The 18,885-nt window shown below is 39.3% G+C and overlaps 3 protein-coding genes across 4 annotated transcripts; 1 reads left to right on the forward strand and 2 right to left on the reverse strand.

The window, feature by feature from the left end:
- The first annotated feature begins 1,913 nt into the window (after window positions 1-1,913).
- On the forward strand, window positions 1,914-4,684 carry LOC121752342 (receptor protein kinase-like protein ZAR1). Its single transcript, XM_042147351.1, has 2 exons — window positions 1,914-3,599; window positions 3,717-4,684. Exons 1-2 carry the CDS (start codon window positions 2,144-2,146, stop codon window positions 4,388-4,390), a joined length of 2,130 nt encoding a protein of 709 aa, XP_042003285.1. The 5' UTR covers window positions 1,914-2,143; the 3' UTR covers window positions 4,391-4,684.
- A 2,379-nt stretch (window positions 4,685-7,063) lies between these two features.
- LOC121751413 (uncharacterized protein C24B11.05-like) lies at window positions 7,064-9,813 on the reverse strand. The gene is made up of 8 exons (XM_042146151.1): window positions 8,834-9,813; window positions 8,519-8,590; window positions 8,347-8,412; window positions 8,157-8,254; window positions 7,948-8,073; window positions 7,594-7,857; window positions 7,439-7,504; window positions 7,064-7,349 (listed from the first exon to the last, which is right to left on the reverse strand). The coding sequence occupies exons 1-8, from the start codon at window positions 8,895-8,897 to the stop codon at window positions 7,197-7,199; spliced, it is 909 nt and encodes a 302-aa protein (XP_042002085.1). The 5' UTR covers window positions 8,898-9,813; the 3' UTR covers window positions 7,064-7,196.
- Window positions 9,814-14,996: 5,183 nt separating this feature from the next.
- On the reverse strand, window positions 14,997-18,402 carry LOC121751412. Of its 2 annotated transcripts, XM_042146150.1 has the most exons (3): window positions 17,165-18,402; window positions 16,161-17,040; window positions 14,997-15,507 (listed from the first exon to the last, which is right to left on the reverse strand). In XM_042146150.1, the coding sequence occupies exons 1-2, from the start codon at window positions 18,361-18,363 to the stop codon at window positions 16,167-16,169; spliced, it is 2,073 nt and encodes a 690-aa protein (XP_042002084.1). In that variant the 5' UTR covers window positions 18,364-18,402; the 3' UTR covers window positions 14,997-15,507; window positions 16,161-16,166. The 2 variants fall into 2 exon arrangements, with proteins under 2 accessions (XP_042002084.1, XP_042002083.1); XM_042146149.1 differs by lacking the exon at window positions 14,997-15,507 and having other exon boundaries at window positions 15,900-17,040.
- Window positions 18,403-18,885: the final 483 nt, after the last annotated feature.

Here is an 18,885-nt window from a genome sequence, read left to right on the forward strand (position 1 = left end):
ATTTATCAGATTCGGAGAAGATTTCAAAATCATCGCACCGTTTCGAATCCCACCTTTTCAGGATTCAACGGCCGGACTTTACTGTCGCATTTAATGCAGTCACGCGCAAGGCACGTCCCCTGACGTCAGCCTCCCCCGTACCTTTATCCAGAATGCCGAAGTGACTCGCTTCGCCGAAGTGATTCACTTCGCTTTTCGGGGGGGTAGTGATGGGGTACGTACTAAACAAGCCCAATAGCAGTGACGGCCCATCAGCCCAAAGCCCAAGGAAGAGTATCAGTTCGGCATTACCAAAGAGTTCGGCCCCAGCCTACAGCTCGGTAAAAGCCGACCAATCAAGCTCTACTCTCAGATCGGCAAAAGCTGCTCGGCAATAGTTCAGCAGTTCGGTCTCATTATTCGACCGAACTGGGAGATAGTGGTGTCAACTCATGCAGGATCTCATGCAGGATAGCGGACCAAACAAAGAGATAGTGGACCCATGCAGGATCTCATGACCTCCACGACATCCACGACCTAATTACTGATGATGTAAGCCACGACCTAATTAGTGGTGATGTAAGCCACGACCTAATTAGTGGTGATGTAAGCCACGACCTAATTAGTGATGATGTAAGCCACGACCTAGTTAGTGGTGATGCAAGCCACGATCTTAGTTCAATGTATAAATAGAACTTAGATCAGATAGACTAGAAGAAAGAGGAAAGCTCTCTAGACATCAAATATCATATAGCAAGTCTGTATTTGTAAGCTGGTAAACCAGATCAAGCAATACAATCTTGCCCTCCTTTCTTCCCGTGGACGTAGATTTACCTCAGTAAATCGAACCACGTAATTCCTTGTGTCGTGATCTATATTTATTACCTGCATTTACTACCATCAAAAATTCGCACAACCATCATAGTCCATCCTTATTTTTCTACTCACAATTTTGTCAACATGAACTTAAGTTAATCGCAAAAGTCGAGATTCTGGGTTCAAACTTCAAACAAATAAAGTTCTCATTTTTTCGTCAAATAATCAACTCTACTAACCTTATTTTGCAGATTATTTAATGAAACTATAGCCAATCAAAACCTTGGGAAACAGCAGTCCATTCCTCACTCCAAATCGCTTTCCCTAGGGTAGTATTCCCAATTGTAAATTGCTATAATCTCTCTTATTTCAAAATAAAATATATACACAAAAATATGTACAGGTTTAATATTCAAAGTAAATAAAATGAATAGGGCCATTATCTTACTAGTTAATAAATGGAGTACTTCATACTCGTACAATTCACTTGTAAAAATAGATAGAAGATCTTTTCACAGTAACATCTATTATCACAACTGGCATTTCCCTCTACGGAGTTAGCACAGTACACTGCCTAATTTAACCAAGATGGATGGATGGAGACATGCCCACAGTTAGTAAATCGGACGTTCCGGTTTCGAGAAATGTGGAATCGGAATCGAGCCGTGAGGCTATTTCACTGTTCCGGTTTTGGTTCGAAAACAGGCGGTTCTGGTTCCGGTTTTAAACCGCCGGTTTTCCAATGATTTTTTTTACGGTTTTTCACGGTTCCGAACCGTCGGTTTCCTGCGATCTTTCACGGTTCGAGCTAGATTTCACGGTTTTCTGACGATTTTTCACGGTTCCGGTTTGGAACTGTCCAGAACCGGCGGTTCCGGCACGGTTTCGATTCGTAAAATTTAGAACCGGAACCGGCCCGCGATTTAAAATATGGCGATTCTGGTTAAAAAAAAAGTCACGGTTCCGGTTCGGAACCGGAACCGGCGGTTACGGTTCCGTGGTTAACTGCCGGAACCGAAAACCTTGGGCATCTCTAAGTGGATTCAGTGAATCAGTGCTTCCTTTCGTTTTATGCATTGTAGTTTTATCTCTCGGATAAACTAATCCATTTTCCCAAGGACCCTTTGCTTAGCCGAAAACAACTTTACCTTTTCCCCAAAACGACTTTTTTTTTGTTTTTGCTCTTCTCCATACTTCTTCCCTACTGTCAAAGCTTTCACACAAACCTACACTCTCCCCTACATCTCTCTCTCTCTTTCATCTTCTTGGTTTTCTGCTGCTCAAAAGGTAAAGATTACCCTTTTCTTCAATCTTTTAGGTGTATTTGCAACTGTCGTTTTCTTGAAAAATGTTAGCTTTTCTTGCCTTCTTGCTTTTCAATTTGCTAAATTTTGGTGTTGTGAGTTCTGTAAATGAAGAAGGGGTAGCTCTGTTATCATTCAAGAATTCCATCACATTGGACCCCGAAGGAACTCTTAGTAATTGGAACACCTCAGATGAAACTCCTTGTTCATGGAATGGCATTACATGCAATGAACAGAGAGTTGTATCTCTCAGCATTCCCAAAAAGAAACTCTCTGGGTTTCTCTCTTCCTCTCTAGGATCCCTTTCTGAGCTAAGGCATGTTAATTTGAGGAGTAATAGGTTGTTTGGGGGGCTGCCCTCTGATCTTTTCAAGGCTGAGGGGCTGCAAAGTTTGGTTCTTTATGGAAATTCCTTTTCTGGGGTTTTGCCATTTGAGGTTGGAAATCTTGATTATCTTATTACATTAGATTTGTCTGAGAATTTCTTTAATGGGTCATTGCCATCTTCATTGGTTAAGTGCAAGAGGTTGAGGAATCTTGGTCTTAGGCAGAATAATTTTAGTGGCTCTTTGCCTAGTGAGTTTGGAAAGAATTTGGTTTTGTTGGAAAAACTTGATCTTTCCCACAATAGCTTTAGTGGTTCTATTCCTGGTGATTTGGGCTATCTTTCTAATTTACAAGGAACTGTTGACTTGTCTTATAACAAGTTTAACGCTTCGATTCCGGCTAGTCTTGGTAACCTGCCTGAGAAGGTTTACATTGATCTCACTTATAACAATTTGAGCGGCCCAATTCCTCAGAATGGTGCTCTTGTAAACCGAGGACCTACTGCCTTTATTGGGAATCCGGGACTCTGTGGTCCTCCGTTGAAGAATCTTTGTTTGTCTGACAGTGAGGCGAATCCACCTTCGTTTCCAAACTTGCCTAGCAACTACCCTCCGGGGAAGAATGGTGGTGGTGGGAGGGGTTTGACTAAGGCCAGCATAGTTGCCATCATTGTTGGAGATGTTGTTGGGATATGTCTGATTGGGCTGCTGTTCTCTTATTGTTATTCGAAGATCTGTCGTTGTGGGAAGGGTAAGGATGAGAGTGGCTATGGTTTTGAGAAGGGGCGTAAAAGGTCAAAGGAATGCTTATGCTTTAGAAAGGATGAGTCGGAGACATTGTCTGAAAATGTAGAGCACTGTGATCTAGTGCCTCTCGATGAACTTGTGGCGTTTGATCTTGATGAACTCTTGAAGGCTTCTGCTTTTGTGCTGGGGAAGAGTGGCATAGGAATCGTGTACAAAGTTTTGCTCGAGGATGGAGTTATCTTGGCTGTGAGAAGATTGGGCGAGGGAGGTTCACAAAGGTTTAAGGAGTTTCAGACAGAGGTCGAAGCAATTGGGAAGCTCAGACATCCTAATGTAGTAACTCTTAGAGCTTATTATTGGTCTGTGGATGAGAAGCTGCTGATATACGACTTCGTAGCAAATGGGAATCTTGCTGCTGCTATCCATGGTTTGTCTAAAAAACCACTCTCTCTATATATGTTTTTTTGTTGAGTATGATCATTGGTTCTAGTCTCGTGTGCGTTTTGTTAGTCATAATTTGGACTTCGCGTTTGTAATCTTGCAGGAAAGCCCGGTTTGGTAGCATTCACGCCTCTTTCATGGTGTGTGAGATTGAAGATCATGAAAGGAGTTGCAAAGGGCCTAGTTTACTTGCATGAGTGCAGTCCGAAGAAATATGTCCATGGTGATCTCAAGCCATCGAATGTGTTACTCGGGCATGAAATGGAGCCAAAAATCTCAGATTTTGGGCTAGGCCGGCTAGCTAACATAGCTGGTGGCTCTCCAACCTTGCAATCCAACCGGATGGTTTATGAGAAGCCTCAACGAGGGCAGCAGAGCAGCTTGGCCTCAGATGTTGCAACGTTTGCCTCAAAAGCTTCGTTTGGCTCCTACTACCGAGCCCCCGAGGTAATGAAAGCAGTGAAGCCATCCCAAAAGTGGGATATCTACTCATATGGGATGATCTTACTTGAAATGATCACGGGCAAGACGCCATTGATCCAAGTTGGCACGTCGGAGACGGACCTCGTGCACTGGATGCAGCTCTGCATCGAGGAAAAGAGGCCGGTCTCTGATGTCCTGGACCCGAACCTGGCTCAGGATGCTGACAAGGAAGAGGAGATGATCGCGGTTCTAAAGATTGCAATGGCGTGCACCTCAAGCAGCCCCGAGAAGAGGCCTTCGATGAGGCACGTCTTAGACGCCCTAGAGAGACTACCGGCACCCTCCGAATGTTGAAATAGTAGATTTTTGAGGTAGGTGATCTCGTTGGAGCAAGTTGAATGTGACTATTGTGATGAAACAAGTCACATTTCAGATGAAATGTCTATGGAATCTCCTTTGCTCCATGGCTAGGAAAAGGTCTAGTTGAAAGTTAGGTCTATTTTGAGAGCTTTGGTGGTGGTTGTGGTTGTGTGTGTGTAAGAATGCTGTGATTTTAGTTGTCTTGTTCTTGCTCTTATTGGAGACCTCATTATTTGTTTGTTGTTTGTTGTTTGTTGTGATTTTAGTCAGTTTGTCACTTTGTGTTTGTTTTTTGTTGTTAGTGCTATGAATTTTAAATAATTTGTTTGTCTTTGTTATGTTTCTACCTTTCAGTTTTCACCCATTTTAGAGCTGTAGTCTGTAGATGGTTTTTTCTTTTGTGCATGTGAAGTTGCCAACAATCTTACACCGTTTGGACTACGAAAGTCTTGGTCTCATTTTTTGTCACTCTTATCTTTTTAGTGTGGGAAGAGGAACATGAAAAGAATTAGTTACAAAAATAGAGTAAATACTAGTACTCGTACTTAAATTATTGCACTAACTCTTTACCCTATTTTTGTCATTTAGTCTATCCATAATAAAATAGTCTATCTTTTATTTTTATAAAATTATTCACCACACATTATAGATGAGGGTCTCAATATTTACTAAATTTATATCAATTATTTTTTCCTCTTTACTTATTTTACCAATTTCATAAAATTTATGTCTGGTAATGTGAGGCAATTTACTTGAATAATCTAACATTTATGTTAAAATTTGGGTTTTACCATTTCGGTGAATTAATTGCTGAAAATGATTTCAGATATATGTCGGCAAACAGCCAAACACGATAAGATTTTATGTATGAGAAATTTCAGTCCAACATTTATTATTTTCGTGTACGACCTAGATAGGAAGGTAGGCACCTGCGATGATGTAGCAAAAATATAGCCAGATTTCACAATCGGGCTGAAAAGATAGGGCCATTGACTCCTTGAGAATAGAATTTGTTGATATTAGGCTTTACAGGAGTATCTTTTACTTATATTTTATTCTTTTTTATTGTATTATCATTCTTTCTTAGTTTTTAAATATTAATTTCTTAATTTCTGAATAAAAAAACTGTGATTTGTTTAATGTTCTTTAAACAATTAATACACCTTTTTTCTTGGTAAACCTTATCTTTTCTAAAAGTTATACTCTTATGTTTTAATCACAATGAATTCATTTTAATTATTGCATTGTCAATTGAATTGATTGCATTTTAAGTTTGAAACTGTTGACTTTGACCTTAGATTATTAGAAAAAAATGTCAGTCTTCAAAATTTGGATTTCTACCTAACGCTGTCATAGAATTTTACTACTTAAAAGTCTTAAACTAGGACTCCACGGCGCTGCCGCTAATCATGCAGCAACTTCAAAGTTGAGACTGAATATGATATGATCCGTTTGATTATAGTGGAGAAAATGAAAATCATAATAAAGTATGCTTTATTTGATTAAATATAAAATTCTCCAGTAGATGATATTAATAAATTAATGACATTCACGTAATATATATATATATATATATATATATATATATATATATATATATAATATATAGGGAGATGATCAAAATAAGTATGTGTTTAAATCCAGAAATGCAGACCAAATCTTGGCCCTAGGATTAGATGATCTAATGGTCAATAATCAACCAAAAACACGGAAGGTCATAATTAAGCAATTTTAGGTCATATTATAATGTTTGGGTTTAATGTCATGCTAAGATCGTTTTAGGTCATGCTTTGTTAGCATGACCTAAAAATTACCTAATTATGACCTAAAAGTGACCTAATTATGATATTGTTCTGCGTTTCTGTATTTAAATCTAGTTTTGCATAGATCAAAACCCTATATATATATATATATATATATATATATATATGTATGGGGAATTTGTATTCAGGTTTTTAGGGAGATAAAAATGTAAAATGTGAATTCAGCTATTGATAATAATCATAATATATGATTTCATTTTTACGGAATCGTATCACTAAAATTAATAAAAATAAAATCTTAGTGGACTCTAAGTGGACTAATATGGGCCTTACTTAACTAACATCAGCATTATGGGCTTGGCTTGGCGTTAGATTTCTCAGTGTAAACTAGGAATCGAGTTTCGTTACTGATTTTTTAGTGAATTGGAGCTGTAAATTCTAAACAGGTGGAGATGGAGATGGAGATTTCTCACATCCTCGAAAAGATCGATAGTAACAACTTCAGTACTTTCGATTTGTAATCCATCTGAAAAAAAAGGATCTGTGAACCTTATTTGAAAACATGTGTGATCTGTTATCATTTTGTGAAGGTTGCAATGGAAGCCAATGATTGTGGAATTGAGCAATGAAGAAGAAAGGATTACTCCTATTTTGTAAGTAGAGAGATCAAGGAACTTCGCTTACTTGATACTGCAAATGAGGAGATAGATGATGCTCTGTTGCATAATGCTATTGCTATATACTTGTGCTTTACAAAATACATAATTACATATTAATACTGAATCTGTCATAGAATATGAATGGTTTTAGCTTGTACTAATGAGCTTTGGATACATGAATGTGGAAGATGCAAGTTTCAGAGTTGTTATAGCTAATTGCTTTACAATTTTTGTGGCCATGCCAATTTCATAGTATAATACTGGAACTTTATTGATTAATAATAGGCAATACATCATTACAGTATACGGTAAGTAGTCTCCTCTAATTAATAGGTGTCACATTTTTTTGTGATTCTTATGGTCCATATAGAGTGTTGTCTATGCTAGGACCACAGTTTCTACTGCAGAAGATTGGATTATTTGCTCCAAGTGCTCCACTTCATCTTCCCATATCTCAGGTAAGGCTTCTTTTATATTGTGTATGCTGTTCAAAGCATGATCTGCACCCGGAACTAGAGTAGATCTCCCCACCTGCATTTTCATTCAAGTTGGTTAGAAAGGGGAATAATTCTCGACTTCTCGTGCTGTAGGAATATGCTTGGGAGATCTCTTGAACTTACAACTACGGTGTGGAGCCCTGCTGCTTTGCCACTTGCAATGTTACGAATGCTGTCGTCAAAGAATATCTGAGAATCAAAAAGAGAAACCTTCATCAGTCACATGCTTTCACATAAAGTTAGTACTAATATGTTAACTAGTATGTTTATGTATTAACTGTTTTCTTTGGATCAACGTTTGCTATACGAATAGCAGCTTCCATTGCTTCCACAGATGGCTTGCACAGGATTTGAGTCTTACGACTCGAGGTTCCATTATCCATCTCAGGTACATCTTTAGCTTCAACAGTCCCATCCTTGATTTTAACAGGTCCTGATGGAGGGTTCAGAGTTTCGAAGCATATCACACCATGGAAGCAATCTTCCAATCCCATCCTGCTAAGCACTTGAGCTACGTGTGCTTCGTCTGCATTGGTGAAGATCTGCAGCCAGAAAACAAGCGGTAAATTTAATATTTTTCCATCTATACATATCTTGGACTGAACATATTAAATGGAGGAATTTGAACATACTATTTTCTGTTGGGGCATGGAATGCAGGAGGTTACGTAGCACTGGATCCGGCTTTAGCACCTCATATGGCAATCTTCCATGAACATAAGCATGAAACTCATCATTGTCAAACTCGTGTCCCATCACCTGCAAAAAATGACATGGATGTAAGTTAGTCCATCTTTAACTCCATATTACCTGAGCTTAATCTCTGTTACTAGTTTATATACCTTAAGGCCAGCCATCGTTGTCCCGTACTCTTTGTACAGCTCTAAGCACAGCCTAGGGACCTCACTTTTTTCAATATGCATATGATGCAGCATATACTCTGAAATTAAGGTGAACCGTGAATAAGTAATCAATCATCATGAATTCACAAAATCCATTCAAATAGAGGACAGGAAAGGATGCAAGTAGTACCTTCTATATTCTTGCGACAGGCCATATTGATCCCCAAACTCAAAGGGTATAAAGTGTCATCCATATCTGATGAAAAACAGGAAAATCATTTTCAGTAGTTAGATATATATTGCAGACTTAAATTATGAAGGAAAAGATTTGTTAAGAGAAAAGAGTAGGATCAGCAGCATACCGAAGAGCAAGCACTCATATTTAGGACCATTAGCGCTTCCACCTTCCATTTTAGTAAGAGTAAAACCACAACCTGAAAAACATTCATTTTCACCTTAGAATTTCAATATCTTTATCCATAGTTTCACTCAAAATATTTTTCCATAGGTGTCTTGTCGAGACAAATGATCTTGTTCCGAGGTATACTGACACAGGATAGAATCTGGCAATAGGTATATGCCTTGATGAAATACATGCATGGAAACTAGAGTAACAAACTTAAAATAGGAAAGAAACATGAAAAAAGATAGTAGTAAAAAACCCACAATAAGATTACCTTGAAGTAAGCTTGTTTTTTGAGAAGTGGCTCTTAGTTTGTTGCACAATGGATTATGAGCCATAGAGGGGGTACATATTTATAGCTGAGTAGGATGAGATCATGTTTTGATAATGGAGTGTCCACCATTATAAAGAATAATTAGAGGTTACAATTATACCATGCACTTGCTGAGGTGGCAAGTATGTGTAGGTGGCAAGTATTATAAGAGAATTTTCAAATCTATTCTATATGACTATATGGGTCGTTATCTTGTTATTGATTTTATATTAGTCATGATGAAGAAACTTCATAAGATATGCTATAATAATTATTTTTATCTCAGGATTTGTATTATAAAGTATGTCCCCATTAATCTTCTAGGTGTAACCCACCTTGTAAGTGAAAATTGTTGTAGAAAATTGCCTCTTCTTCGGAGTATAAATAATGAAATTTATTTCATTTTCACTTGATTGGTTTGTTTATTATTGGTTTGAGTCTTTGAGATATCATTACAGGAATAGAATAATTCTCGCATAAAAAATCCAGAAAATTTGTTTGCTTGCCAACTACTCCTAGAACAAGATTGCTCTGTAACAGTCTTTTTTCTCTTGGGGGAAAAGTGACACTTGGCCACAGAAAGGAATTAGTATAATGATTAATCCCCAAAGCCAACTTATAAATAATACTATAATTATGTCAAATATTTAGGTGACTTGCTCTTTGTTTTATGAATTAAGAGGATATACAGAGGAAGGACCAAATTGAAACAATAGACCACAAGCAAGGAAATCATGTATTTAATAGCCAAATAATGATTCATGCGTGTCATAATCTAATGCATGATCCACCTCTTTCTACTTTATTCTGGTTCTGTATGCTTTTTTAGGTTGTCATAAAGAACTATACACCAAAAAAGTATTGCAAGACTTATGAGAAAAGAATTGTGATGATTCATGGTGATATGATATGAGTGGATTTAGCAATAGAAACTGCTTGCTTGGTATGCCCCCACTTGTATTTTTATTCTGTAAACAGAAAACAAAGTAATTAGAGTAGTGGATTTTAGATAAGAATATTTGCAGCCGAGGATATGTTCTTTATTACACGAGTAAGGTAATAAAGTATAATCCTGGGTATCAAGCATAACACTTTGATTAGATCTTTATGCATAGAACCTAAGAACTTTCAACAAACACACAGTATATTATCAAATTTCAACAAATTAGTGAACAAAAACTACAAAATATATGTTGACATATTCTTATGCTAAATCGAGATATCCAGACCCCAGAGCATGTTCACTAGTAACAACTTTTGGTAGCTAAAGAAAAATAATTTTCACATATGACATATTATGTATAGTATAAAATGAGCTTTACTCTGACAAAATATAATTGACCTTATATAGTATTGATTCACACTTAGCTGTCCCCTCAAAGAAATAGACACTCAACTATAATTAATTGCATGATTGGCTACTCACATACGCTTGTGGAGTATAGTATTTGTATATGATCAATTAGTGTGTGTCTAATTGTTTATTAGGCAATTAAACAATTAAAGTGATTCCTTTTACACTGTGATTTTCAATGACGGATTAGTTCAGGTGTCTCATATTTTTTTTTCCTTGCACGTTTTAATATGCATAAACGTTATTGTGAGCACTGAACTCTGAACACGGCAATGCTGATTTGCTATACTCGTTAGTGAAATACGGGTCCTGCTTTTATATACTCTCTCCGTTCCACAGTAATAGAGGCATTTCATTTTGAACACTCGTTTTGAAAAAAATGATAATAAATGGTTAAAATAGATAAAGAGTAAAGTAAGATAGAGAATAGTGTAGAGAAGAGTATTATCTACCATATTCTCTATCTTACTTTACTATTTCTCTACTTTAACCATTTATTATCGTTTTTTCAAAACGAGTGCTCAAAATGAAATGTCTATATTACTGTGGAACAAAGGGAGTATTAGTTTTATAATAAAATGTGAGTAGGAATGAGTTAGTGGAATATGAGGTCCACTACCAAAAATGGTAAAATGAGACAAATTTTGTGGGACGGACGGAAATGGGAAAATAAGACAAACTTTCAGGAACGGAGGGAGTACTATTTTATTCACATGCTTCTTTTTATTACTCATGAAATACTTTTGGCAAGAAACCGAGTATACACTCCATTGTGATTAGATTATTTTTTTTCTTTTTAATATTAAAAACTAAATTTAGCTACAGATTATTTTGATAGTTATATTTATAATTTTTATTTTTAAGTAATTAATATATTGAAGAATCATATTCCGTATTTTTATTTTAAATTTTACTTTTTAAACGTTTAAAAGAAAGAGGATTTGAGATAAATGATTGAAAAAGTGAATTGAAAAATCTCATTTCATATACTCAAATTATAAGAAAATTTCATAATATTCAGTATTAGAGAGATAAAGAAAATATCATATTCAGTACCTAAATATCTCATTTTTATGAAAGTTCAAAATTGTCATTTGTGCCTTGAGAGAAATTTTTTTGCAAAATTATGATGAATATTCAAAAAATATTACGAATGTAATTACATTTTAGGGCATCCGCAATGGGGCGGACGATAGGCCGCCGATGCCTCGGGCGCGCCATCGTCCGCCATTGTGGGTGTGCGGACGATGCCCGATGCATCGTCCGCGCCCTATAGATCGTCCGCGGACGGTAGGGCATGGTCCGGGCATCGTGGGCGGCGCGGACGATGCAACACGTTTTCATTTATTTTCTCGATTTTTTGTCTATTTAAACCTCGTTTCTCATTCTATTTTTCATATGGACATTTCTCTCATCTCTCACTTTCCATACGAATATTTCGATCATCTCTCACAAACAAAAATGAACCACGACGACGACTGGAGTACCTCGGAGGGCGTTAGTCGGACCTTGACTCGAGTCTTATTCGATGCCGTTAATGACGCAATGACGGATTGCTTAGCCGAAATGCAGCGCGAGGAGGAGGAGGCGGCGGAGCAGATCCCCAGGCCTATTCGACGTCGGACATTTGTCCGCCGCGACCACGCCGTAGCTCACCAACGTCTATTTGCAGACTATTTTGCCGAGCAACCATGGTGGGGCCCGACTGATTTTCACCGCCGGTTTAGAATGCATCGTTATCTTTTTCTCAGCATTGTCCAGACGTTGGAGTCACGTGATGAATACTTCCAGTATCGGGAAGATGGCATCGGTAGACCCGGACTTACGCCATTGCAGAAGTGCACGGTTGCACTCCGGCAGTTGGCCTACGGCACCACGGCGGACATGTTCGACGAGTACCTTCACGTCGGGGAGACAACTGGCCGCGAGTGCCTGAAGAGATTTTGTAGGGGAGTTGTGGAGGCTTACAACGACACATATTTGCGAAAGCCGGCTACTATGGATTGTCAGGGCCTGATGAAGATGCACGAGACGGTGCACGGCTTTCCTGGGATGCTAGGGAGCATCGACTGTATGCACTGGGAGTGGAAGAATTGCCCGACGGTGTGGAGAGGCCAATTTACTAGTGGATACAAGGGCAGCCACCCGACGATGATCCTCGAAGCCGTCGCTGACCATCGGCTCTGGATCTGACATGCTTACTTCAGTGTAGCGGGGTCGAACAACGACATCAACGTCCTCAACTCATCCACCCTCTTCACCGAGCAATGCAATGGCAACGGCCCGGCCATCGAGTTCACTGCCAACAGGCGCCAATATCACATGGGGTACTACTTGGCCGATGGCATATACGTAAGGTGACTTGTTTTTCTAAAGACGATCAGCTGCCCAATAGGTGAGAAGAGAGTTTTATTTGCGCAAAAGCAGGAGGCGGCGCGGAAGGATGTGGAGCGGGCATTTGGTGTGCTCCAATCACGGTGGGTAACAGTGAAAGGGTCGGCGCGTCTCTGGTTCAAGGAAGTCATGATAGTCGAACACGAAGGTGGAAGCGTCACCGATTGGGCCGATGATGAAGGTGGATCTAGCTCCAGCACGGCGAGCGCGCCCAACGCTCGAGGATTACCGACAGGCTTCAATGAAGTTCTATCTAGACAGGCCTCAAAGCGCAACCAACAAGACCATGCTCAGCTCATGAACGACATGATTGAAAAAGTTTGGGACCGTAACCGTCGTCGTTGAATATGCGTATTTTTTAAATTCATATTGTAATGTATTAATTTTAAATGAAATGAAGGTTTTTTCTAATTTTTGTAGTTATTTAAATATTCAAATAAAGAAAATGCTTAGGACGGCCTTTAGGGTGCCTTATAGGGCGCCCAACTACTGGTGAAAGGGTAGGATGATAAAATGATGATGGGGAGGTGCATAGGGCGCCCCATTGCTAATGCACTTAGTACATAGACCACTCATGATATTTTTAAAATATATAAACTATTGAGGTGCAAAGTTAATAGCCCATTTATAAAGTTCACTCTGATATTTAAGGTGTTAGTCCCACAAAGATTTCTCAATTCTTAAATTTCATTCAAAGTCTTGTAGGTCAGGTGTTGGTCCCACAAAGATTTCTCAATTCTTAAATTTCATTCAAAGTCTTGCAGGTCCGATTCATTAATTGTTCTATTGCTTTCTTCATGTTCTCGACTCGGCATGTTTCATGTCATATTTCGATTTCGTACGACATTTTCTACCAAAAAAATTTGTGAATAACGATGAGCCCGTGAATTGCATGACGTCAAAGCATTAGTAATGAGGCGCCCTAAAGCTCGCCATATGCACCGGCACATCAGCATTTTATCCTCCTACCCTTCCACCTGCAGTGGGGTACCCTATAAGCCGCCCTAAGCATTTTCTTTATTTGAATATTTAAATAACTACAAAAATTAGAAAAAAACCTTCATTTGATTTAAAATTAATACATTACAATACGAATTAAAAAAAATATGCATTCTCAACGACGGTGGTTACGGGCCCAAACTTCTTCAACCATGCCGTTCATGAGCTGAGCATAATCTTGTTGGTTGCGCATTCACGACATCGAATAACACTCGCATCAAGGTCCGCTAACGCCCTCCGAGGTACTCCAGTCGTCGTCTTGGTTCATTTTTGTTTGTGAGAGATTATCGAAATATTCGTATGGAATGTGAGAGATGAGAGAAATGTTCGTATGAAAAATAGAATGACAAATTAGGTTTAAATAGACAAAAATGCGAAAAAAACGAAAACGAGTTGCATCGTCCGCGCCATCGTCCACGTCGCCCACAATGGGCGGACGATGCCCTATCGTCCTCGGACGATCTATAGGGCGCGGACGATGCATCGGGCATCGTCCACGCACCCACAGTGGGCGAACGATGGCGCGCCCGAGGCATCGGGCGGCCTATCGTCCGCCCCGTTACGGATGCTCTTAGTAAGTTCTATAGTAAGCCCAAAAACTCCTCATTGCAATTTAAATTAATTGATAGCTAAAATAAACCGTGATGCAGGGATTAAAATATTCATAAACGTCTGCCAATTGTATCTGCTTTTGGCATGTAATAGAATCAGCAGTTTTTTTAATTGCTCAAAAATAAAATATTTTCAGAAATTCTAGCTTAAGCTTTTTACTGCCAAAGAAACCGAACATGGATTAACACAGAAAGGCAAGTGTGTTACAGAAGGCAAATAAAAATTCATGATCAACACAGAAAGGCAAGTGTGCCATAGAAGGCAAACTAAACAAAAATTTAAAGCATAAATTAGGAAAAAAATATTCTTGTTAGAGAAACCATCTGTATTTTGAAAAGGGATAAACAGTCAAAACCGTCAATCACTCTATCTAAAAAAAGTTAAAACATTTACTATTTGAATCACTCTATCTAAAAAAAGTTAAAACATTTACTATTTGAATCACTCTATCTAAAAAAAGTTAAAACATTTCAAGTGGGAATAGAAAACTGCAATACCGATTAAAATAGAAGGTTTCATGATCATTAAAAAAGGTTTGGGAAAGCACAAACCTGCAGATGTCTTAAAGAATTGTCTAAGTACTAGTATTATCTAAGGAGATGCTTTCAAACAGACGTTCATTCATTGCCACGTGAAATATGCAATGCTAGCACAAAACATCAACAAATGCCATTCATTACCACGTGAAATATGCAATGCTAGCACAAAACATCAACAAATGCATGATATGTGAGATAAGCCACTCCAGCTATAGAATATCACAGATAATAAACCACACAGATTCAACTACACCATAAAAATTGTTAAAATCCTTAAATCTTGTCCCACAAGCTTGGTGTATGATCCTAACTCATCTATATAAGTGTGGATAACCCTCCCCTTTATAAGGTCTTTTTAAGGGGTGAGTGACCCATTTCTAATATGGTATCAGAGCGGGCCCAAGTCGATGATAGATTTTATCTCTTTATCCCTTCCCTTGCCCACCCACGTGATGGAAGTCCGATGTGTCATTCCGGCCCACACGTGAGGGGCGTGCTAAAACTCTTAAATCTTGTCCCACATAGGCTTGGTGTATGAATCCTAGCTCATCTATATAAGTGTGGATAACCCTTCCTTTATAAGGCCTTTTAAGGGGTGAGTGACTCATTTCTAATAAAAATCATAGAAGCAGCTAATCAAACCTGTCGTTAAGTGTGGATAACCATCTCCCTTATAAGGCCTTTTAAGGAGTGAGTGACTCATTTCTAATAAAAATCATAGAAGCAGCTAACCAAACCTGTCGTTAAAGATAAGATTTGCCACGAAGATCAGATGACAATAATGGTAAAACTACTGAGTCCGAAATATACAAAGCAAGATCCAAAAAACGTGATTATAGAAAATTATAGGATCACCTAACTGAAGCTTCACATAGAAGATTCATGCAAGAACACGCGGTCTTAATGTACTTGAAACATGATTGCAATCACTAAAACCCCGATGAGCTCAGAAAACCAAACAGAGTAGTTTAATGAAATTGGTCTAAAGTTTCATATAGGTTGATCACGTAACTTCTGAGGTTCGACTTTTACAGTATTGATATGATGCAGGACACCAGCAATCAATAAAACCCCGAGCTCAGAAACCAAATAGAGTAAATTCACTAAATTGGTTCAAAGTTTCTGATACTTATTCAATAAGTGCTATAAGGTTGATCGCGTAAATTTGAGGTTCCAACTTTTACAGTATGATATCAGACACCACCCATAACAGTAATGGCAGACACAATATAAACAGAAGTAAAATACGAGTTTCTTATTAACTAATGAACTTACATACCACAAACCAATACGAAGAATAGTAACACTTTGTTGACACTGTATAATATAAACTCCAAACATAAAATCAAACCCACTGCTGCAAAAATTTTCATCAATAATCCAAACTTACTTGTCATTATTGCTGCATAGTCCTAACTTGCTGCTGCTTCATGTTCTCCGAGGAAGCATGAGATGAAGCATCAGGCGAAACGCCTTGAGGTGCTGACGTCAAGGTCTGGTACTGAGCAGAGAACTGCTGCGGCATAGCCTGAGTAAAATACATTTGAGCCTGTGTCGGGTCAGTAAATTCATACGTATAAGCAGAATTAGATGCTGAAGATGGAGCCATCATTTGAGACGGATGATGCATCTGAGTGAACCCGACATATTGAGGTTGATGTTGCTGGCTAGACGGGACTTGCACCATATGCTGAGTAGCTCCAGCTGCCGTTCTGTACACCCCTGTAGCCATCTCGAGTTTGGAGGAAGGAGCGTTCACTTGCTGGCTGTAAGCCACGTGAGGGGTGGCTGCAGCAGCAGCAGGAGCCTGAGGGCGAACGGAAGGGACATTTGGGGCCATTTCGCTATAACCTTGTTGCTGTATAGGCATGTTATAAGGTTGGGGCTGTCTAGCAGGGACGAAGTAGAACGGCTGCTGGTCGAGCACGGGCTGCTGGTGTTGATGGTGCTGCTGCTGCTGCTGCTGGGAAGGATAAACAGAGTAGTATGACCCATACGGCATCGCTCCAGCGGGTATATACTGGTTGCCGGAATGAACAAATTGTTGGGGATGATGGATTTGGGGATGATTCTGATCATATTGGTTCGATATAACGTAGCCCGATTCTTGAACGTGTTGCTGCATCTGAATCTTATTAGCATTCTGATCACCAGATTTCAGTTCAGCTTGATTAGCAGCAACCATATTGTTTCCAGATTGAATTTGTATGATTTGCTCTTGATAAACAGGTTGTCTCTGACTGGATAGGGGGTTTCTTATACCTCCTTCACTGTATGAATCAAATCATCAAAGCCCGATTCAGATTATCCACGCAATAATGTAAGTAAGAGCATCAATTATACGAAATTAGGATAACTATTGAAGAATTGTCACAAATAAATCGAACAATATACCTAGAAGCGGAATCTGGAGAAGCCAAATCAAAGCCACCACTCTGTTTCTGCTGAAATTGAGCCTGAGAAATCTGCTGCTGCAGCTGCATTTGTGATTGTACATGTGGCTGGATTTGTTGTACCCTCCTGTATCCTCCAGGATATGATCTCTCATCGTCAGAAATTACCCGATTTGGGGGATCGCCACCAACCATCATCGGTACCCCAGCAACCAACCCACCGGCAGAAACTCCGGCCGCCACAAAACTCCCTGCCTCGTCCGTCTTCGTAGTCGCTGCAAAATTGACATTCGCCGCAACCCCCGCAGTCATCTGCTGAAACTGATCCTCAATTCCCACGGCCCCCATCTTCTGATTCTCATCGACATGAACCCTAATCGGCGGCAAATTCGCCACCGATGGCGAGCTAGAAGTTGACCCAAACGATGACGTCGTCTCGAGCATTGGAGAATCGGGAACAGAATGCACATCCTGATTCGCTCCACTGTTTCCATTCCCACCAACTTTCGCCACTTCAATTTGACCTTCCGAATCTTTTCCAGCCGCTGTCGCCTTCCCCATCGATTCATCGTCCAATCCGAGTAGGCAATTAACCGAAGAAGACTCGGAAAATCCGCGATCACTCGCCGCCGCCGACATCGTACTCGACTTACCGTTGAGAGCGTTGAAGAACCAATCATCCGATTTAGTCGACGCCGTCTCAACGAGGAGCTGCTCAATATTCGCCGACGATTGGGGAAACAAAAAGAGGCGGATGCGGCCAGGCTTCAACCCGCCGGCGGCAGCCCCAGGACTATTGAGGCGGTCGTACTCCTCCACCATATTCTCGAGATCCTCATCGGTAGTGACCGAAATTAAGGAATCTAAATCCTCGCTGGGGAGCTGGTATTTGAGCGAGAGCAATTGGTTGTTGAGAAGGGTTTTGGAGAGTCGGTGGCGGAGGTCGGAGAGGGAGGTGTGGCGGTCAATTACGATGATGCGAGTGTCTCCGCCGATGTAGCAGAGGGATTTATCGTGGGGGCGGGGGACTATGTGGCCGCCATAGCTGCACATGAGACGGAGCTTCTGCGGCGGAGGCGGCGGCTCAGTGTCCCAGGAGTCTGTGTGGCGGGAGCGGGGGGAGGAGTCGACAGAGTCGGCATAGACGGCGGGCGCCGGGGCGGGAGGAGCGGCGGGGAGGAGTGGTGGTGGGGCCTCCATTGAAGGAGAGAAGGTCGAATCGAGCTGAGAATATTAATTATTTGGGGGAGAAGGTTTTTGCTGGACTTTCCCCTATTTATATATTTCTGCTTTTAATAATTACAATTAAAATAGTACCATTAACTTTAAATCTCTAATATTTTTATTATTAATTTGTTCTTACCCCCGGCATTGCTTCTGTAGAGTATTAGAGTTCACATACCATTATTTTTATTTGATTATAATATTTTAAAAAATATTACAATTATTAATTATATTAATTTTTTATAATTATATAAATATAAAAGCTTCATTTATTCATTTTATATAATACTCCATCTATTACTAATAACCTTATTAGTAAAATAGAAATAGAAATTGAAAAAAAAGAAGTAAAATGTTGTTAATGAAAAATAAAATACATTTTAAATAAATAAATTTATCATAAATAGAAAATGTTTCATTTGTATGGACTTTCCAAAATGATTTTTTTTGGAATTCACCAAATTTTATAGCCCCAACTGTCCAAATGGAAATTATAAT

Source organism: Salvia splendens, chromosome 10 (assembly GCF_004379255.2).
Source record: "Salvia splendens isolate huo1 chromosome 10, SspV2, whole genome shotgun sequence".
Lineage (NCBI taxonomy): Eukaryota > Viridiplantae > Streptophyta > Magnoliopsida > Lamiales > Lamiaceae > Salvia > Salvia splendens.

Excerpts from the sequence above, each read along its gene's own strand:
- LOC121752342 (XM_042147351.1), top strand. The coding sequence starts at position 2,144 with ATGTTAGCTTTTCTTGCCTTCTTGCTTTTCAATTTGCTAAATTTTGGT. Across the intron at positions 3,600-3,716 it reads TCTTGCTGCTGCTATCCATG|GAAAGCCCGGTTTGGTAGCA; the intron begins GTTTGTCTAAAA and ends GTAATCTTGCAG.
- LOC121751413 (XM_042146151.1), bottom strand. The coding sequence starts at position 8,897 with ATGGCTCATAATCCATTGTGCAACAAACTAAGAGCCACTTCTCAAAAA. Across the intron at positions 7,505-7,593 it reads ACGTTGATCCAAAGAAAACA|ATATTCTTTGACGACAGCAT; the intron begins GTTAATACATAA and ends TTTGATTCTCAG. Across the intron at positions 7,350-7,438 it reads CAGGGCTCCACACCGTAGTT|GTGGGGAGATCTACTCTAGT; the intron begins GTAAGTTCAAGA and ends ATGAAAATGCAG.
- LOC121751412 (XM_042146150.1), bottom strand. The coding sequence starts at position 18,363 with ATGGAGGCCCCACCACCACTCCTCCCCGCCGCTCCTCCCGCCCCGGCG. Across the intron at positions 17,041-17,164 it reads TCTCCAGATTCCGCTTCTAG|TGAAGGAGGTATAAGAAACC; the intron begins GTATATTGTTCG and ends TGATTCATACAG.